The 16,776-nt window shown below is 36.8% G+C and overlaps 1 protein-coding gene across 1 annotated transcript in view; it reads right to left on the reverse strand.

Moving 5' to 3' along the window:
• The window catches only part of LOC135074008 (V-type proton ATPase 116 kDa subunit a 1-like), a 37,620-nt gene extending 23,733 nt beyond the window's left edge, over positions 1-13,887 (reverse strand). The window contains exons 1-2 of the mRNA XM_063968306.1: positions 13,750-13,887; positions 10,007-10,140 (exon numbers count right to left, since the gene is read on the reverse strand). Coding sequence (XP_063824376.1) covers positions 10,007-10,123 — 117 coding nt within the window. The 5' untranslated portion in view covers positions 10,124-10,140; positions 13,750-13,887. The remainder of the gene's footprint in view (positions 1-10,006; positions 10,141-13,749) is intronic.
• Positions 13,888-16,776: the final 2,889 nt, after the last annotated feature.

The following is a 16,776-nucleotide window of genomic DNA, read 5'->3' on the forward strand; positions in this document are numbered from 1 at the left end:
GAAGTCATTGGGGGAAGTGTTCAGCAGTGGACGTGACTGAAATGATGATGATGATGATTATGTGTGTTCACACGACAGTCCAGATCCCGTACAACTAGATTGCTGTGGAAACGCGCCCTTAACCAACATTTCCAGGCACGTCCAGTTCTTTAAAAAAGTACGTACCTGTAGTTCATTCCTGTAAAAACTCCATCGCTATTATCTTTGCGCCAACAGAGACAATAAGGTAACTCACCTCAAATGCCAAAAATGGTGTCACGCAAGGAACACGGGAAGGCCCAAATCTAGGGCACAAGCCCAATCAATAGGAGAGTCACGAACTTGACACTCCCAGCGTGCATAATGACGGCGCGCTCACGCAAATAAAACATCCTGTAGGCAAGGGAAATGATTTGCTGGTTTCCAGGTTAGCCAAAATATCTGGCTCAAGCAATTAAGTACTAATTAATTCTAATATTACGTACATGCAAAAACTTTATGAACTATGAATACTGTGAAATTACTCTCTGGCGTCCCATGTGGCCTAAACATTTCTGCTGATTCATGACAATATTATGAATGTGAAAACTTTGTAGACCTAGATACTGTGAAATGATTTTCCGGCCTTTCAGGTTATCCAATAGTTTTTGTAGTGAAAAACTAACAGGTGAAATAGGGTATGCAATTTTGTATGGGGAATAAAATTTCCCTTGGTTAGGATAATGGTGATAGAGTTCTAAGATCCTTATGGGATGTAGAACTCATCACAATTTTATACTTTTGGTAATAAATAAAATATTCAGAGGACGGGGCCTATAGCCTTTGTATGACACATAACATAAAGTTTAATATTTTAAAACACTGATCATGAATTTTATTGCTGTTAAAACTGAATGAAAGTCGTTTAAAGACTTGATTGACGACAAACTTGGCGCGTATGGAATGCCAGTTTGATTGCTAATACCGCAGTTAATGTATCTCAACTTGCAACTTTGTATGATGCTGGTATCCTGCCAAAGGTCATTGGGAGATACCACCTAATTTAATTAATCAAAATAAATAAGAATTCCAATCCCTATTATTTGAGGAGTTATTTTTTGTCATTTAAAAAGACATTGTTGTTTATTAAAATAGTCTTTTGTTTGCTTTCATCATCATCTCGAAGATATTTTGTATAATTAATAAAAATAAATAAATAATAAAAAAGTTACATAATGCTTGTATTAATATGCAAAAGTTACAAAAAGTAGCATTATACACAGAGGTTATAGTTTCCTTTTTAGGCCATATTTATTACTTTCGTCATAAAACTTAATAATTTGTATTAGTTCCATAATATTACGATACGTTTGGATTGATTGATCGACTCTATAAAGTTTTTCTGAGTTATCAGTCAATCCTAACCTATTTCTAACCAAGATATAAACGTCTTAATCTGGTGCGTTTTTATATTGCCAAGCAATTAATGCTTAAACATTGTATTGTCTGTGTTTGAACTTCTTAAAGCGTGTCATTACATCAAATATGTGATTGATCGTAAACATCTGCTGCTGTGACGTCCCGGTTCCCTAGAAGAGTGAACTATAAACTAAAATTAGCCCCGAATTGAACCGTCAGAAAAACAAATGAATGCGGGCTTAAAATAGATCCTTTATTGGCCCTATAGATTTTATTTAGATTGGAGTTATATTTGTCAGTAATTACCTATGTTTTTTTAAGTTTGGAGCTTTCCAAGTGTCCAGTATAAATAATTATTAGTCACTGCATACCCTAACTAACGATTATGACGTTATGTGCTATTAGCTTTAAAATACACAGTTCAACAGTATCCGTCCTGTAGTTTTTGTGTGAAGGAGTAAGAAACATCAAATCATCTTCACATTCTATTGTGTTTATGTTAGTATACCTGACATCTACCAAGTCAAAATCTATCAAGTAAACGTCGCTATTAATACTCGTAGCTACAATAGTACACAAACAATAACCAAACTAAAGATTATTGTTTATACACAGTAATTACAATGTTTCGTTTGTTCAGTCTAAGAAGAGCTGTACCTCTATTACGAAAAACTTTCGAGTTCGTTTCGTTGCGTATTCAAAGTGTCATCGAAAAATTTTGTATGAAAAATTAAACAGCGCCCCCTATATTATAGCCGCCCTAGGGGGCGCTGTTTAAATTTTCATACAAAATTTTTCGATGACACTTTGAATACGCAACGAAACGAACTCGAAAGTTTTTCGTAATAGAGGTACTGGTATTATTGTATGCTAGTATCTTGACTTGATAATGATTTAAACAAGAAATTATTTCTCTCAACTTCTCGTGACCTCGTTTAATTCTAGAACTAAACTTATTAATTTTAAGTTTGAAATAAATTAAAACAGAAGAAATATGAGTAAAACATGTCCCAATTTCATTCATAGTGCCTGAACCGTACATCAACCTGCCACAAAATAGCATTTTTTTAATACGTTAAGAATTTCAAACATATTAAAGTAAGATTCAAAATTAATTGACAACAAACACTAATTAATTTTGTTAGTAGAATTTGTGCTATTTAATTTTAATTTTATATCTAGGGAATACGGTTCAAAATATTTAAATTTTGTCATGTGTAGCTTCATGCGCTGGCGATTGTACTAAATAGAGAACACTCTTAGCGGTTATCAGACGTCCTTACGGCAGTGACCTTTGCCAGTAGAAGTGGGGCATGTTGTTGTCTTAACGTGCATGTACTACAAAACAGGTCGTTTTATCCAGTTTTATGATCCCGAGATGTCTGTACGAGTGTAATTGCATTCTGTTATTCACTGTTTGTTATTGTATTTTCATTGAAGTGATAAAAAACATTTAAGACCACAGCACATCAGGTGTACATTTATTTTTGCGAAAAGCTACCTAAAGATGCTGAAAACTCCTCCTATGTTCTGATAACGGGTCCAATGACTGTTTAACTTTTCCCCGGTACAAACTTGACCTTCACTGGTTGGGTTTTTAATGGCTGCTAAGCTGTAAATCCTGGCTACGGAGAAGTTGCAGCGGTGAGAACAAGAGATGGGAATAGTCCCGCACCTAAAGATGCTATATGTTTAGCTTGTCGTTATATTATTGTGAACCTTACCTTACCTAACCAATTACTTCGTGACAATCGTTGCTAGAAAGGTATTTAGCAAGATTAATATTTATATTACTCAGGTGATCCGTCTGCTCGTTTGCCTCCTATCACATAAAAAAAAAAAAAAAAAAGATACGCAGTTTAACAGAATCGATAGTGTTATGCCCGTTTTCACCATCAATCCTTAATTTTTAAGTGACCCCATAAACATAACATAAATTTTGTTTTCATAGGGGTCTCTTAAAAATTAGGGATTGATGGTGAAAACGGGAAAGAATAATGATTCTTCTGATGGGTAGAGAGCTGTAGCTTTCTTTCCAGAGGTCCTAGCTTAAATACTGGTAACGAGTTTATTAAAAAGCATATTGATCAGTCCTGCAAAGATATAATGCAATTTAATTCTTAACCATCAGACTTACAACATAAAATTGCATTTCCTTATAACATATCCAATAACAGACAATTACTGTCACTTAAAAGAGATAATGGTTATCATAGCACTATCGGTGGCTTACACAATGAGTACTGTAGTTCATCCACCTCCTTATACAATAACGATCCTTTTATCCTCAGGCAGTTTCTATTGAACGAATGCAAATGCACAGGCATAGTTGAGAAATTGCACCCAGTAGTTCCATCATAACTTAGTAAATTATATTCTACGAGTATTCATCAATAGTAGGTCGGCAAGACTTGGAGCGAGATCAAACACATAGCTCAAGACCGAACGCGATGGAAGACTGTTGTGGACGCCCTCTGCCCCATCTAGGGGACATAGGACCATAAGTCAAGTATGTCATCAATATAGTAGGTACCCTTCTTTTAATGCAGTTACGCATTAGTTTAGTTTTCTTAAAATCTACTGCCAAATGCTCTTAAAAACTACTTTATTGTTTTTATTCCTGGATTATTCAAGTTGAATTTAAAGTACTTTTCATTTTCTTGTTAAAAAGAACTTTATACTAAACCTGAATGTAGCCTTGGGTTGTAAAACCCCTATTTTATACTTTTTAGGGATTATTTGAATCGAACCAGGTTTAAGCACCAGACCATTCGGGCTGATAAAAGCTCCACGCGAGAATGGAAACCGGGACCTATTCATCGATATATTTAGAGTTGCAATTAGAGGACCAAAGATATCAATGGGACTACTGCACACAAACACAGCTGAGCAGCATAGCAAACGCATTACGTAACGTTATCGGGGTCGCGTAATATTTGTCTGATATCCACTCTTATCAGGCAGAGGTCAAAGGGTGAGCTCGTATCGCTGTACGGAACTTTTAGTTACCAAACCAAACGTAGTATTAGTTTTCAAATATTTATTTAGCGACAAATCATAGGTTTCAATTCACGTACCGGAAAGCGCAGCGTAGGACACCCACCCACAAGGTGGACCGACGACCTCATAAAGGTAGCAGGAATGCGCTGGATGCATTCCGCCACCAACCGGCTGTCGTGGAAATCATTGGGTCTATGTTCAGCAATGGACGTCCTATGGGCGAAATGATGATGTTGATGATGAATTCGTAGGTTTTGTTCTATTCCTAGCACAGATTCATGGAATTTACGAAGCATCAAATAATCTCGTTGTATATTCCAGTAGGTATGACTGGGAGAGATAAACAATATCTATGACCAGAAATACGTTCTTATCAGGTCTGGGGTGATGACCATGAACTGGACAACGCAGTGAAGGTAGTCTTCCCACCCGGTGGACTGATGGACTAACTAGACTAGTTAGGATGTAAACGGCCTAGAGTAGCTGCTACTATGAAGAAGGCCTGTACGTGTCAAGCAGTGTACTCGTATTTCTAGTCTAGTAGACAACTAGATAGGTGTCTTGTATTTCCAGTTGATGAAATGATTAAAGAAATATGTAAATCGCTGATCTTATCTCATTTCTGCATAGTATTGTTTAAATTATTTTACTTTTTACTATAAGCGACAGTTTTTCATGTCCCACCACAGGTGCCCACTTTAATTGAGCTATTCTTCTTTCTTTCCACTGTATGTACATACTTTTCATGTTATATCTCCTCCCTCGGTATATTAATGCCAGTTGTCACCCATAAAGAAGAACCTTCGAAGAACCTTCGAACCTTCAGTTTTCAGCAGTCAGAAATATATAGTCAAAGTCAAAGTCAAAATTTCTTTATTTGTTTAGACTAATAAATAGTTCTTACAAATCGTCATTTTGCTCTTAAGGAGCCTCTATATGATTATATCTCACGCAAAGCGGTGCTTTTTCCACTTAACAGCTGGCTGGCCTCCGTCGCCGTCATTTGTCAGTAGCGGTTTCGTAATAGGATATAATTGGTATGATTAGGATGATCCATTAAAAGATATAGCTCACTGAATTGAATCTGTTTTAGGTACTAGATTTTTAGTGTCGTTTTCATAGTCATAGCTTAAATTCCTATTTAACCGTCCTATGGCTGAAAATGATGATGATGATGATGTATATCTGTTCTATCACTACTGGACTGAGCGAGATTAGGTGCACAAAACCTACTCACACAGTGACGTCTAATCTATCCCAATTAAAAGAATTACTCGTATAATGATTAACTCGTCGACGAAATAAAGTAGATTCAATTGGATTCAGCATGACAATGACGGCTATAAAAATTATAGTAATTATAGTAATAACCTCTCTATTCTTATTACAAACTAGCGGTCCGCCCCGGCCTCGCCTGTGGTACATTATATAGCCTATAGCACTCAGGGATCACGTTTTTAACCAACGATGAAATATTTTTTGAAATCGGTTCAGTAGTTCTTGAGATTAGCGCGTTCAAACAAACAAAGTAATTCCCCCTTATTACAAAAAAAAAAGGTAAACCCGGGACGAACACTGGTTTACAATTATATTTCCACACTAAATGTCAATTTAAACCAGGGTTCAACTAGAATCTAACTTTTTGTAATAAGGGGTTCTTTATAATATTGGTATAGAGTAGATACAACGCGAACTTTAGTTAATGTACACTCGTATTAAAAGCTTGTGTTAGGTATTATAAAATGTTTGGAAAAGTACTCTTCATTTGCTAATTGGAACATTTAGTTATTTGATACTGTACCTAAATCAGCAGTAAACACATTTATTATTTAGTGTTTGGACACATATTTGTTAATGAGCACAAAATCCAAAACTCGTTTAGCATTTTCCTGATACGCTTTTAATACCTCTATATTTGGTAAGTAATGTAAGTATTTATGCGTGACTGATGACAATTTAGTGCTTAAGCTCAAGGTTATAAAGACTGATTTGATCCAATTTTTGTTGATTGGGGAAAGCCCAGGGGAATTGGCTATTTGCCATTAATTTGATATTGTGTTATGGCAAAGTTCATATAGGTTGCCAGTTATCATCTGTTACAAGTTATGACTACAAATCCAGCTGACGTGTGGGTTCCAATCCTACTAGTATCAAATAAACTTACTTGTAACTAACGTCCGTATTATTCACAAACATTACTATGAGGTGTCACAGTGCGCGTGGACGGACAGGGTGACACACGAACCAATCACAGAGTTCTATTCAACTCTGTGCGTTCGATTTGCTGCTTTACCTACTTAAGCAAGCAACGTTTGTGAATACGGGTGTATATGTATGTACCTATGTGATAATCCAAAAGCACTTAATCCTAGAGTCATGTGCTTTTATGTCTATGAGTACATATAGTTTTATGTATACCTAAAGTATGATATTTTATCGATCCCTTAATGTATGCTTATCTTTTATCTAGTCACCACAGTACAAGCTTTTTTTAATTTGGGGCTACGTGATTGATGGACCGAATAAGTTAGTGACTGGTTTAGGTATGAGTGTATTGTGGTTGAAATAATGTACTCTTGGGTATTATTATTGACAGTGTTTCATGAGTAAGTCGATGGATAAAGACGTTGTATAATGAGGTTCGTTCGTTCGTCCAAATGACGTCCACTGCTGGACAAAGGCCTCCCCCAAGGTTTTCCATAATGAACGGTCCTGCGCTGCCCGCATCCAGGCTCTTGTCGCGACCTTTACCAGATCGTCGGTCCACCTAGTAGGAGGCCTGCCCACGCTACGTCTTAAAGCCCGTGGTCGCCACTCGAGAACTTTCCTGCCCCAACGGCCATCGTCTCTACGAGCTATGTGCCCCGCCCACTCGTTACTTTGGTTCTTCTGCGGATCTCCTCATTTCTGATTCATCACGCAGGGAAACTCCGAGCATAGCCTATGAGGTTGCAGGGATCATAAAGTACTGGGTACTCACTCCGTTAGTGCTCGTAACAACATTACCACTTAACTTTAACGTAGATCTTATTGTGATCCGCGAGTGGGGATCTGGAGGCCTGAAATACAGGGTGGCCCTAGTTTAGGCTCCAGATCGCACACTCAGAACAACAATTATTGTTAACAAAAAATTATTTGATGTACCAGAATTAGTGTTTGATAAAATAAACAATTTATTTATTTATTTTATTTATTACCAATAGGTATTTAGCGACGTATAACCAGCATAAATGCCAGGGATACGTCTTCAAAAAATTTTCACGTATATCAGTGTGTCGTATCCTATATACAGGATCGAGTTATCTTGTATCGAGGGTATCAAGACAAGATGTATTAAGCTTGGAGGAAAGAATCAAATGATACCGCGATCTAAAGCCGAACAGCTCCATCTATTGGCATTTTCGTGAAACTTTTTCTCTTCGCGAAAACGACAAGGGTTTAGGGTAAAATGGGGTTCATGCTTTGTGATGTTGTTACGATGAAAACACGGTCGCAAATATTTTTTATCTTATTAGCGCAGTTACACTATGCGGGAAATTGACCGAGACATGTGTAAACACGCACTTCAGTTAGTTTCGCCGTGGCTCGCCCAGTCGCCTTGCATAGCTTAGATAAGCTTAAAAGACAGTTAACAGAAAAATCAAGTTAGATTTAAATGTGGTTAAAATTACGGGTGGTAAATAAATGAAAACTAATTACGCAACTGGGACCGCGGTTCCTGTTATGTAGCGGTCCCAGTCGCCTGAACCCTCTTGTATGTTAGCAGCTGGGTAGTTGGGCGCATTTTGCATGTTTGCATCATGATAAGCATCATGTCGGCCGTTTGGTGTAGGGATTTGGTTCAGAACGGACTATTATGCCGAGAGATCCCGGGTTCGATTCCCAGCCGGGCAGAAATTGAAATGTTCTATTTTAATTTCTGTGACGGGCGGCGTTACTATGTATAATATGTATGTCGTATGTGTTTAAAAAGTATATTAAGTAGTACCTATATCCGTTAAGCTAGCACCCATAACACAAGCATTTAATGTTGCTTACTTTGGGGCTGGCGCCGTGTGAAATTGTCCAAAGGTTTATTATTTATTTAATAATATTTATGTCATGTCGCTGTAATAGGTATTATTTTGATGATGTGCTGATGACAATTCACAATGATGATCGTTATCTTAGACTCATAGAGGTAGGGTCAGGAGCCCTCAGAAGCAAACATTCTGGCTGGAAAATGCCACTTTGACCAGTTATTACTTGTCAGTACACGTCATATGAGTAACTTAAGACATCGTAGTAATGTATTTTTGGATCAAAACAAAATCTGGCCAGTGCAAAAAAAACAAAAGGTAATGAATACGAGTACAGTCGAAAGTAACCGGTATGTAAATAATATTCAACGACCTTCATCATTCTTTATTCACGTGACTTTATTCAAGTCATGGGACCAACTAAATAAATAAATGAATCAATCGTGTGCATGCATACTATTTTATATTAAGGTTATACTAGTTCAACTGTTTTAATGCATGTAAAATTATTCAACAGAGACACGAGATGTTTTACGTGTTGGCCGAATTTAACATGTCCAATATCCATTTGCTAAAATATTCTATTATTTGTTTGGCCTCTGAATCTAATTTAGATTCAACCGATAAATGTCTTGGATATGCTTGCTTAACACTAAATTGAGTTTAGGATTGATTCTACTTCTAGAACCTCGGAATTAAAATTTATTGTTTGAACAAGCATCCAAAATAAGATCACCCTCACTCTATGCGTGAATGTCGCAAAAGGAACAACTTCGAACACCGCAGTCCCCCAACCCATTTGAACAGTGTAGGCAGTGTTGGCCCAATCTTCTTTTTCCTTCGGCTAAAGAGCGGGGACACACGCCTCTCAAATTTACCAGGGTAGAGCTAAGTGACGATGAAAATGATACTTTCATATTTCACCATGAGTTCAGAATATGGCTTATAAACTTCAGCGTAGACGATGGTTACAGAATTCGGCCTAAAAGTTTCAGTGTATGTCCTAAATATTCAGCGTATGGCCTAAAGTTTCAGCGTATGGCCTAAAGTTTCAGCGTATAGCCTAAAGTTTCATCGTATGGTCTTAAGTTTCAGCGTGTAGCCTAAAGTTTCAGCGTATGGCCTAAATTTCCGGGTATAGCCTAAAGTTTCAGCGTATGGCCTAAAGTTTCAGCGTATGGCCTAAAGTTTCAGCGTATAGCCTAAAGTTTCAGCGTATGGCCTAAAGTTTCAGCGTATGGCCTAAAGTTACAGCGTGTGGCCTAAAGTTTCAGCGCATGGCCTAATTTCAGCGTGTGATCTAAAGTTTCATCGTATGGCCTAACATTTCAGCGTATGGCCTAAAGATTCAGTGAAGACCAGGGGTTCCCAAAGTGTGCGCCGCGGTGTCCTAGTGTGCCGTAAAAAATAAAGAGGGGCGCAGGTCAATCCTTTACGTCGCGATAGCGCTTGAAAATCGTTGATACCCTACCCTTCCCATGTTTTTACCCGCCCGTCTCACGACTGTATCTTTTTCAAAAGGTAGGGCCGTTATATATTACTGAAGTAAGTGCGCTGCGGGGTTAAAAAGATAGGGAACACCTGGCGTAGAAGATGGCTTTTTAACTCACATCTCTGAACTGCGCGATGCCTGCTTCCCCCAGCTGGTACATGGAGATGTAAGCAGCTTCGGGCTGCACGAAGAGCTGGCACAGCACCATCTCCTCGCTCCGGAACAGCGCCCCCATGGTGGTGAGTTGTGAACCTGAAAGAACAACAAAAAATTAAAGAAAATTGCTATATTCCTAGATTGCATCTCACTTTTGCGGTCATTTACCTTGTCATGCATAAAAAATATTGATTGTAATAATTAATAGTAGGTTTTATTTATTTAAAATTATCACTAACAAGGTCACGTTCTAATTTATACAATCCACCTAATATTATAAAGATGAAATACCCATATGCTTGTAACAAAATATAAGCTAAAAAATTACTGCACCGATTTCGATTCTTTCACCATTCTGATAAACGTTTAGTTGAGGCATCTTACGATCCAAAGGCTGGCCTATACCTTGGCCAAAGAATTAGCCTGGCCATCCAGCGTGGCAATGTGGCCAGCCTTCTGGGCACCTTCCCCTAAGACAGCGGATTAAACGAAATTTTTATTTATACGCCTTGTATTTAATTTTATTTTTTATTTTTAAATTAGGTTTAGTTTAGGTTAATTAAGTAGTTTACTTTAAATATTATTATGTAATATTTTATTTTGGCTACTAAACTTTCTTGATTAAACATAATTATGCTAATAAATACATTCTGATATGATATGATATTGTTTTTGATAAGTCTATAGCGAAATTCACGCGGGTAAAGCTGCAGGCTAGAAGTGTTAAGTAGGTTTATTATATACTTAAAACTGGTTACAATAATTTTAACAATTGAAAACTTATAACGTAATAATGAACTAAAATTGTATTCACAAAATATTAATTTACAAGGTTATCTTTCCCAAGTATTATTAACACAGTTCATTTAGTTACAAAATACCCAAATAATATTCTTGTTTCCTTATAATATGGAATAGGTACCTATTTAATTTTGTTATTATTAACACCCGTATCAGTAGAAATGCTTTAAAATTAATAATATAATTATTTGTCAGCATGTGATCACGAAATAAAACTTTAACCGTAAAACAGGATCTCAATTTCACACAAAATTTTCCTTGTAGTACATTATTATTATACGATTACCTTGTTAATGATATAAATATTTTTTCATTATACGAGAATGAAACGTTATCCAATGGATAAAAAAGTATTAAAAACGCGGCCACGCTCACAGTTGACTTATTTTTTTACGATTCTATAGATACCTACTTTGGTTCTGGGATTGTGACATAAGCTACCTTTTGTTACCTTGAAGGAAAAAGGAGGAACGAGTTTGGAAGGGCAGAATAATGTCAACTTGGTGATGAGATCAATGTTCATGCTGAGAATAAAATTTAAGGTTTTATGTACCCGGGACTGCAGTGTCTTTGGGCGACGGTAATCATTTACCATCAGGTGAACCGTCTGCTTGTTTGCCTCCTGTCCCATAAAAATGTGTGACCGAAGCTGCCGATATAAACAAGGCCTAAAATCATCAATGGAGTGAGCAGGGGTCTCCAAACTTTGAAGCCTTGGGGCCATAATATTTTTTTCGGTATGGTGCAAGGGCCATTACCATTTTATTTTTTCTGCCCACATGCAAACATTGGCTTAGTCTTAAGCTGTCGCGGGCCGGATTGATGGTAGTGGCGGGCCGGGTATGGCCCGCGGGCCGTAGTTTGGACATCCCTGGAGTAGAGCATTTGTTTGTTGACAACTACATACAACTTTTTCAATTTTAATGATCACAGTGAAAGTTGTAATTGTTTTTCCCTTTCTTTTGGTAATTGAGTATTTTACCGACATCAACACATTCTTTAGACAGGTCATAAAGTGATAACATCAAATAAATTACACGTTTTATGCATGTGTCTACAGTAAGTGGGACTTACCACCCACTTGTATCCAGTAGGTAGGTATGTACGTAAGCAATTGTTTTAGCGACTCATTAATTGATTGTGTTCAGTAACTAGTAATCTCTTAGGGTGAGTTGCACCACCTCACTTTGACCGTAACTTTAACGATAACCGGTGTTTTTTGTATGGAGTTTGACAGATTTTTGACGATTGTCAAAGTTAAAGTAAGATGGTGCAACCCAGCCTTCAACAATGTTGGTAGATGTTTTCGATAAGAGGAGTGTTTAACTATTTCCTAAAGGATACTGTAAAATTTCCTTAAGATCTTGTTTGGTTCATTATGGAAATATTAATTATGTATGTTATCAACTAACGTTACAAGGTGGACCGACGACCCCATAAAGTACGGCGCTGGATGCAGGCCGTGGACGTCCTATGGCTGAAATGATGATGATGAAGTAGATACGATACTGAAAAGCTGCAGCTCAGAATGTTGGGATTAAAAACATATGATGACCTCTGTGACCCTGGTTGCTTACCCACAAGACAGATATAGAAGGAAAAGTCCAAAATCACGCAAGAACCAATGTAACACTCTTTATAGGTAGGTACGACTGAAGACCCATATTAATATACTGAAAGAATGCTCAGTAAAATAGTTAAGAATGCTAACTGTATTGCCACCAAACTACAGTATACACTCGTCAAAGATCTTTATGCCTGACAGTGACCCGAGCCCGCTCAGTCTGATACAAAAATATGTGTGAATGTTAGGTATGTGTGATTACAATACAACAAATAGTGTCATCCGCGTCACCCGGCCGCCCAGGGCTGTCAAAAGCGAGTTTGTTTATAAATAACGACGGCAGTGACCCTGATAGAAATGCGCCGGCGATTATTATACATGTAAAAGCTCGTCGTCTGGCAAATGACATTAAGAAAGCGATTTGTGTCATGTAAATAGAGTTTTTTACATTTTATTTAAATACTAATCTTTTTTACGGCTCCACTTGCGTGGATTAGAATCGTAGGCAACTGTTTTAATTTCAGGGATGCAGGTTACCATACCATTAATAAGTATGATTTTTTTTACAAACCATACTGTTTTGACTGTACTGTTAATATGGATATGCTTCATAAAAATATGCATGCTCTTAAAATAATATAATGACAGTGGTAGCTGGCAAATACAGCTCGTCTTATTAAGCCAATTGAACTAAACACACAAATGACACAGTGGAAATTTTTGCCTGCATCTATTTACAAGGCCTGGATGTGTTTATTATTAAAATATTAATACCTTGACCGCACTGATACTCTATTGAGTGTATTTAGTAATGCAAAATTATTCATATTAAAATTAATTACTATTCAGTAAAAGTGCCAATGTTATTAATATTAAACTTTTAGCAATGTGCATACAACAGTCGGTGTAAACAATGAAATCAAACATTGCCAAATACATTTGTACAACAATCATTCGATTGTTATTATATCAGATGCTTAGTCATATTTTTTAAAATTTTTGAATGTTTATTAATAATTTATGCAAAAGGAAAGTCGCAAGAAAAGTGCACACCCCTAAACCCAGACAGTCTTGCACTGAGACGACACGCTAGGCATTGTATTTTTATACCTGGACCACATCCAAATAGTACTCTGATTATCAAAAGTATTGTCCCGAATCCCCATTGATTCCTTCCGATAATCCATAAACCTTAAACTTTTTCTAAACTCTATCATCGGTTCTGTTGACATTCTACGCTACTTCTTTTGTCGAAATCGCCTAAAGTTCGACTGTACAAATCTTTGCGAACAACACAGATCTTGTGATGTTTTCTAGAAAAAATCTAATTATATACTCACTCTGTTTTGGTGTTAGTAAGATCCGATAGTAAACACTATTATGTGCACTGCATTCGTATGAACTCAGGCCCGCATCGCGCCTAACAATACACGACTGCGCTACTGGCGAGCGACACACGGACTGCGGTGGACGACGCGCGAACGCTCGCTGACAATCTAGATTAATGAAAACACAGGATTGATAGTGCATTTGGTTATTAAACTATCCAAACTTTTAATAACAATTTTGTCACTGGTTCCGTGACAGTTTAACATCCCCTGGGAGCTCTAATGGCGTTTAAATTGGCTACACAAGAGTTTTAGTAGCATTGGAAACGAGAGGTGGGAATGGCCCCGTAATTTTATCAATGAGCTCTTTATTTTATTTATAATGTCACTAGCGACCAGCCCCGGCTTTGCACGGGTGCTAAGTATACTTAAAAACCTTCCTCTTGAATCACTCTATCTATTAAAAGATCGTAGTTTTAAAGATCTAAGCATACACAAGGACAGACAGTGGAAAGTGACTTAGTTTTATACTATGTAGTGATTAATAATGAAAAGATATGTGATGAAAGTTGAGCTTTCAATAATGTAGAGCTAAAGGCAGTTACTCGTATACAATACTATAAGTTATGTTTGTTTGTTTACATTGATGATCTTTTAGTAATTTTATGGTCTTCTTATTCTTAAAATGTATATGTATCCAAATAGGGGATTTACCTTTGACTGTGTTTGAGTGTATTAACTATTTATTTGTGTTAAAAAAGATACATTCACAACGTTAAGTATGCCTAAATTTTGTAACGAGGAAAACTTACCTTATTTAATATCACGAATGACGCAACTTTATCTTTTAATTGTATACTCTTTTACCTAAACATAATTAAAATAAAACGTTAGTACATATTTAGTCGAAATTATTTAAAAGGATAAAAGTAGTATCAACAGTACAACAAATACTAATTATATTTTCATTGGAAAAAAGCATTTATTATAACCACATAAGATCCTACAGTCTTTTGCTTGATGTGCTAAATGGATGAGTGAATGAGTATCTATAGAGTCTATACAAATCGATATCAGAAATCCTACAAACTGGAACGATGGTTGGTTGGTTGTGTATTTGAAATCTATTATAGGATAGAGCGCCCGATAGGTTAATTAATGCTCTTAACATAAATATTGTCTTACCGCTTCTATGTTGGCAACTGGCAGGGGATTGATGAACTATAATGATAAGCGTTATCAAAGATTGATAGAAATAGTAATGGCACTTGATAGAATACCTGTAGAAGTAATAAAATCATCTAATACCTACGAGAAAGAAAGAGGAGTAAAGATACTTATTAGGTAAATCTTTGAACACGGGGTGTGTTAACAGAATTAAGTACTTTTTATCATTGAAGTAATATTAGTATAGTCTGGCCTGCGAGCACGTAGAATTTTGTCCAATGACCCCAAGCTATCCATCCTTATCGCTCGCGCGTAATTATTGCTGTCGCGCTCGCACACTCACTGCGGGCGCCCGTCGCACAGTCGTGACAGCAATATAATTACGCGCGAGCGATAAGGATGGATAGCTTGGGGTCATTGGACAAAATTCTAAGTGCTCACAGACCGGGATTTAGTACATAATATCTCAATGCCTTTAATTTAGACTTCAAGAGCACTCAGCTATCGACATCTCATATTACTCGAATCACACACAATGGAACTTCAAAATCACGTAATCGTTTATCCTGACAAGTTTATGTTTCAGCTAAAAATGACTAAAGGATTACCAGAGGTGACCAACAAATAATATAAATAGATGGCAACTATGATGTTAGCACTAAAGAATACACGTAGAGTCATGTCAGATACCTATATTACGGCAGTTTATAAAGTTGATCAAGTTAGATTGTTATCAACCCATATTGTAGAGTGTAGACGAATAATTAACACCTTTGTGAATCGAATACTATCCCATCATAATTTTAATCCACCAATACAGAATGTCAACGGCCAGAATCTTATGCAAGCCATGGTGACTCTATGCTAGTCCATGAGCGAGGTCTAATTGACCTACCATTTGACCTCTGCGTGCACCAGGTTAAGTGTGTCACTCACATGGACGATATTTTTCAGCTTTATTAGGTGTAAAATAACCTGAAACTATTCTTCAGTTTTTACAATATAATAAACTGATAAACAGTGCTTTGGAGACAGTTGGAAAAGTTTACTGCCGAGAGGTACACTGAACTTAGAGACTTTTATAGCTCAACAATAGTTTGAAAATGAACTAATTAATATTTTTTACATTCTGTTGTATGTTATGGGCGTAAGAGTAGGCGCACACCGTTGATTTTTCGTCGGCCGATAGTTTAGTTGGGCAGTTGATCAGTATGGGCATGTATGGGAGTGCGCACACTATGCCGATTCGATTTAGCCGATTCTTCATACAAATTAAAATCGGGCACAACTATCGGCCAACTAAAAATCAACGGTGTGCGCCTACTCTACGTATTAACGAAACAAAATTTTAATACTAGTCAGTTTAACAATTGAATCATTGCCAAGTATCTACAAGAATCTTAAAAGCGTCATTTTGGACAATGTGATTCATTAGAGGTAATTGTTAGAATGACAAATTTATTATTTAAAGTGATATTCCGGGTAAAACTCACTAGTTATACATGACATACATATAATACGTGACTTCATTATGGCGTATAGATAGAATTACCTACATACCTATATTAAACAATTTTGAAATGTATCTAATGAGGGCTATCGTTTTTATACTTAACAGTTGGCACCCCTGGCGATTAACAGGACCTTACTCTACAGTGGCGCAAACTGGTGAGCGCTAAAACGATAGCCCTCATTAAAATATGTTTTGAAAAAGCGCTAGATTTTTACAAAGTAGGACATCATTAAGCTATATTGCCTAGCTGCATAGTTTAAAATATGGGTCGTGTCAGGCCGCTACTAATGCCCCACTTTCCTAATGAGTTTAGTCAAAGCACACTTTGTTAGTAAAGAGTTAACTGAACAGTGTGAATT

Source organism: Ostrinia nubilalis, chromosome 8 (genome assembly GCF_963855985.1).
Source record: "Ostrinia nubilalis chromosome 8, ilOstNubi1.1, whole genome shotgun sequence".
In the NCBI taxonomy this organism is placed as follows: Eukaryota; Metazoa; Arthropoda; class Insecta; order Lepidoptera; family Crambidae; genus Ostrinia; species Ostrinia nubilalis.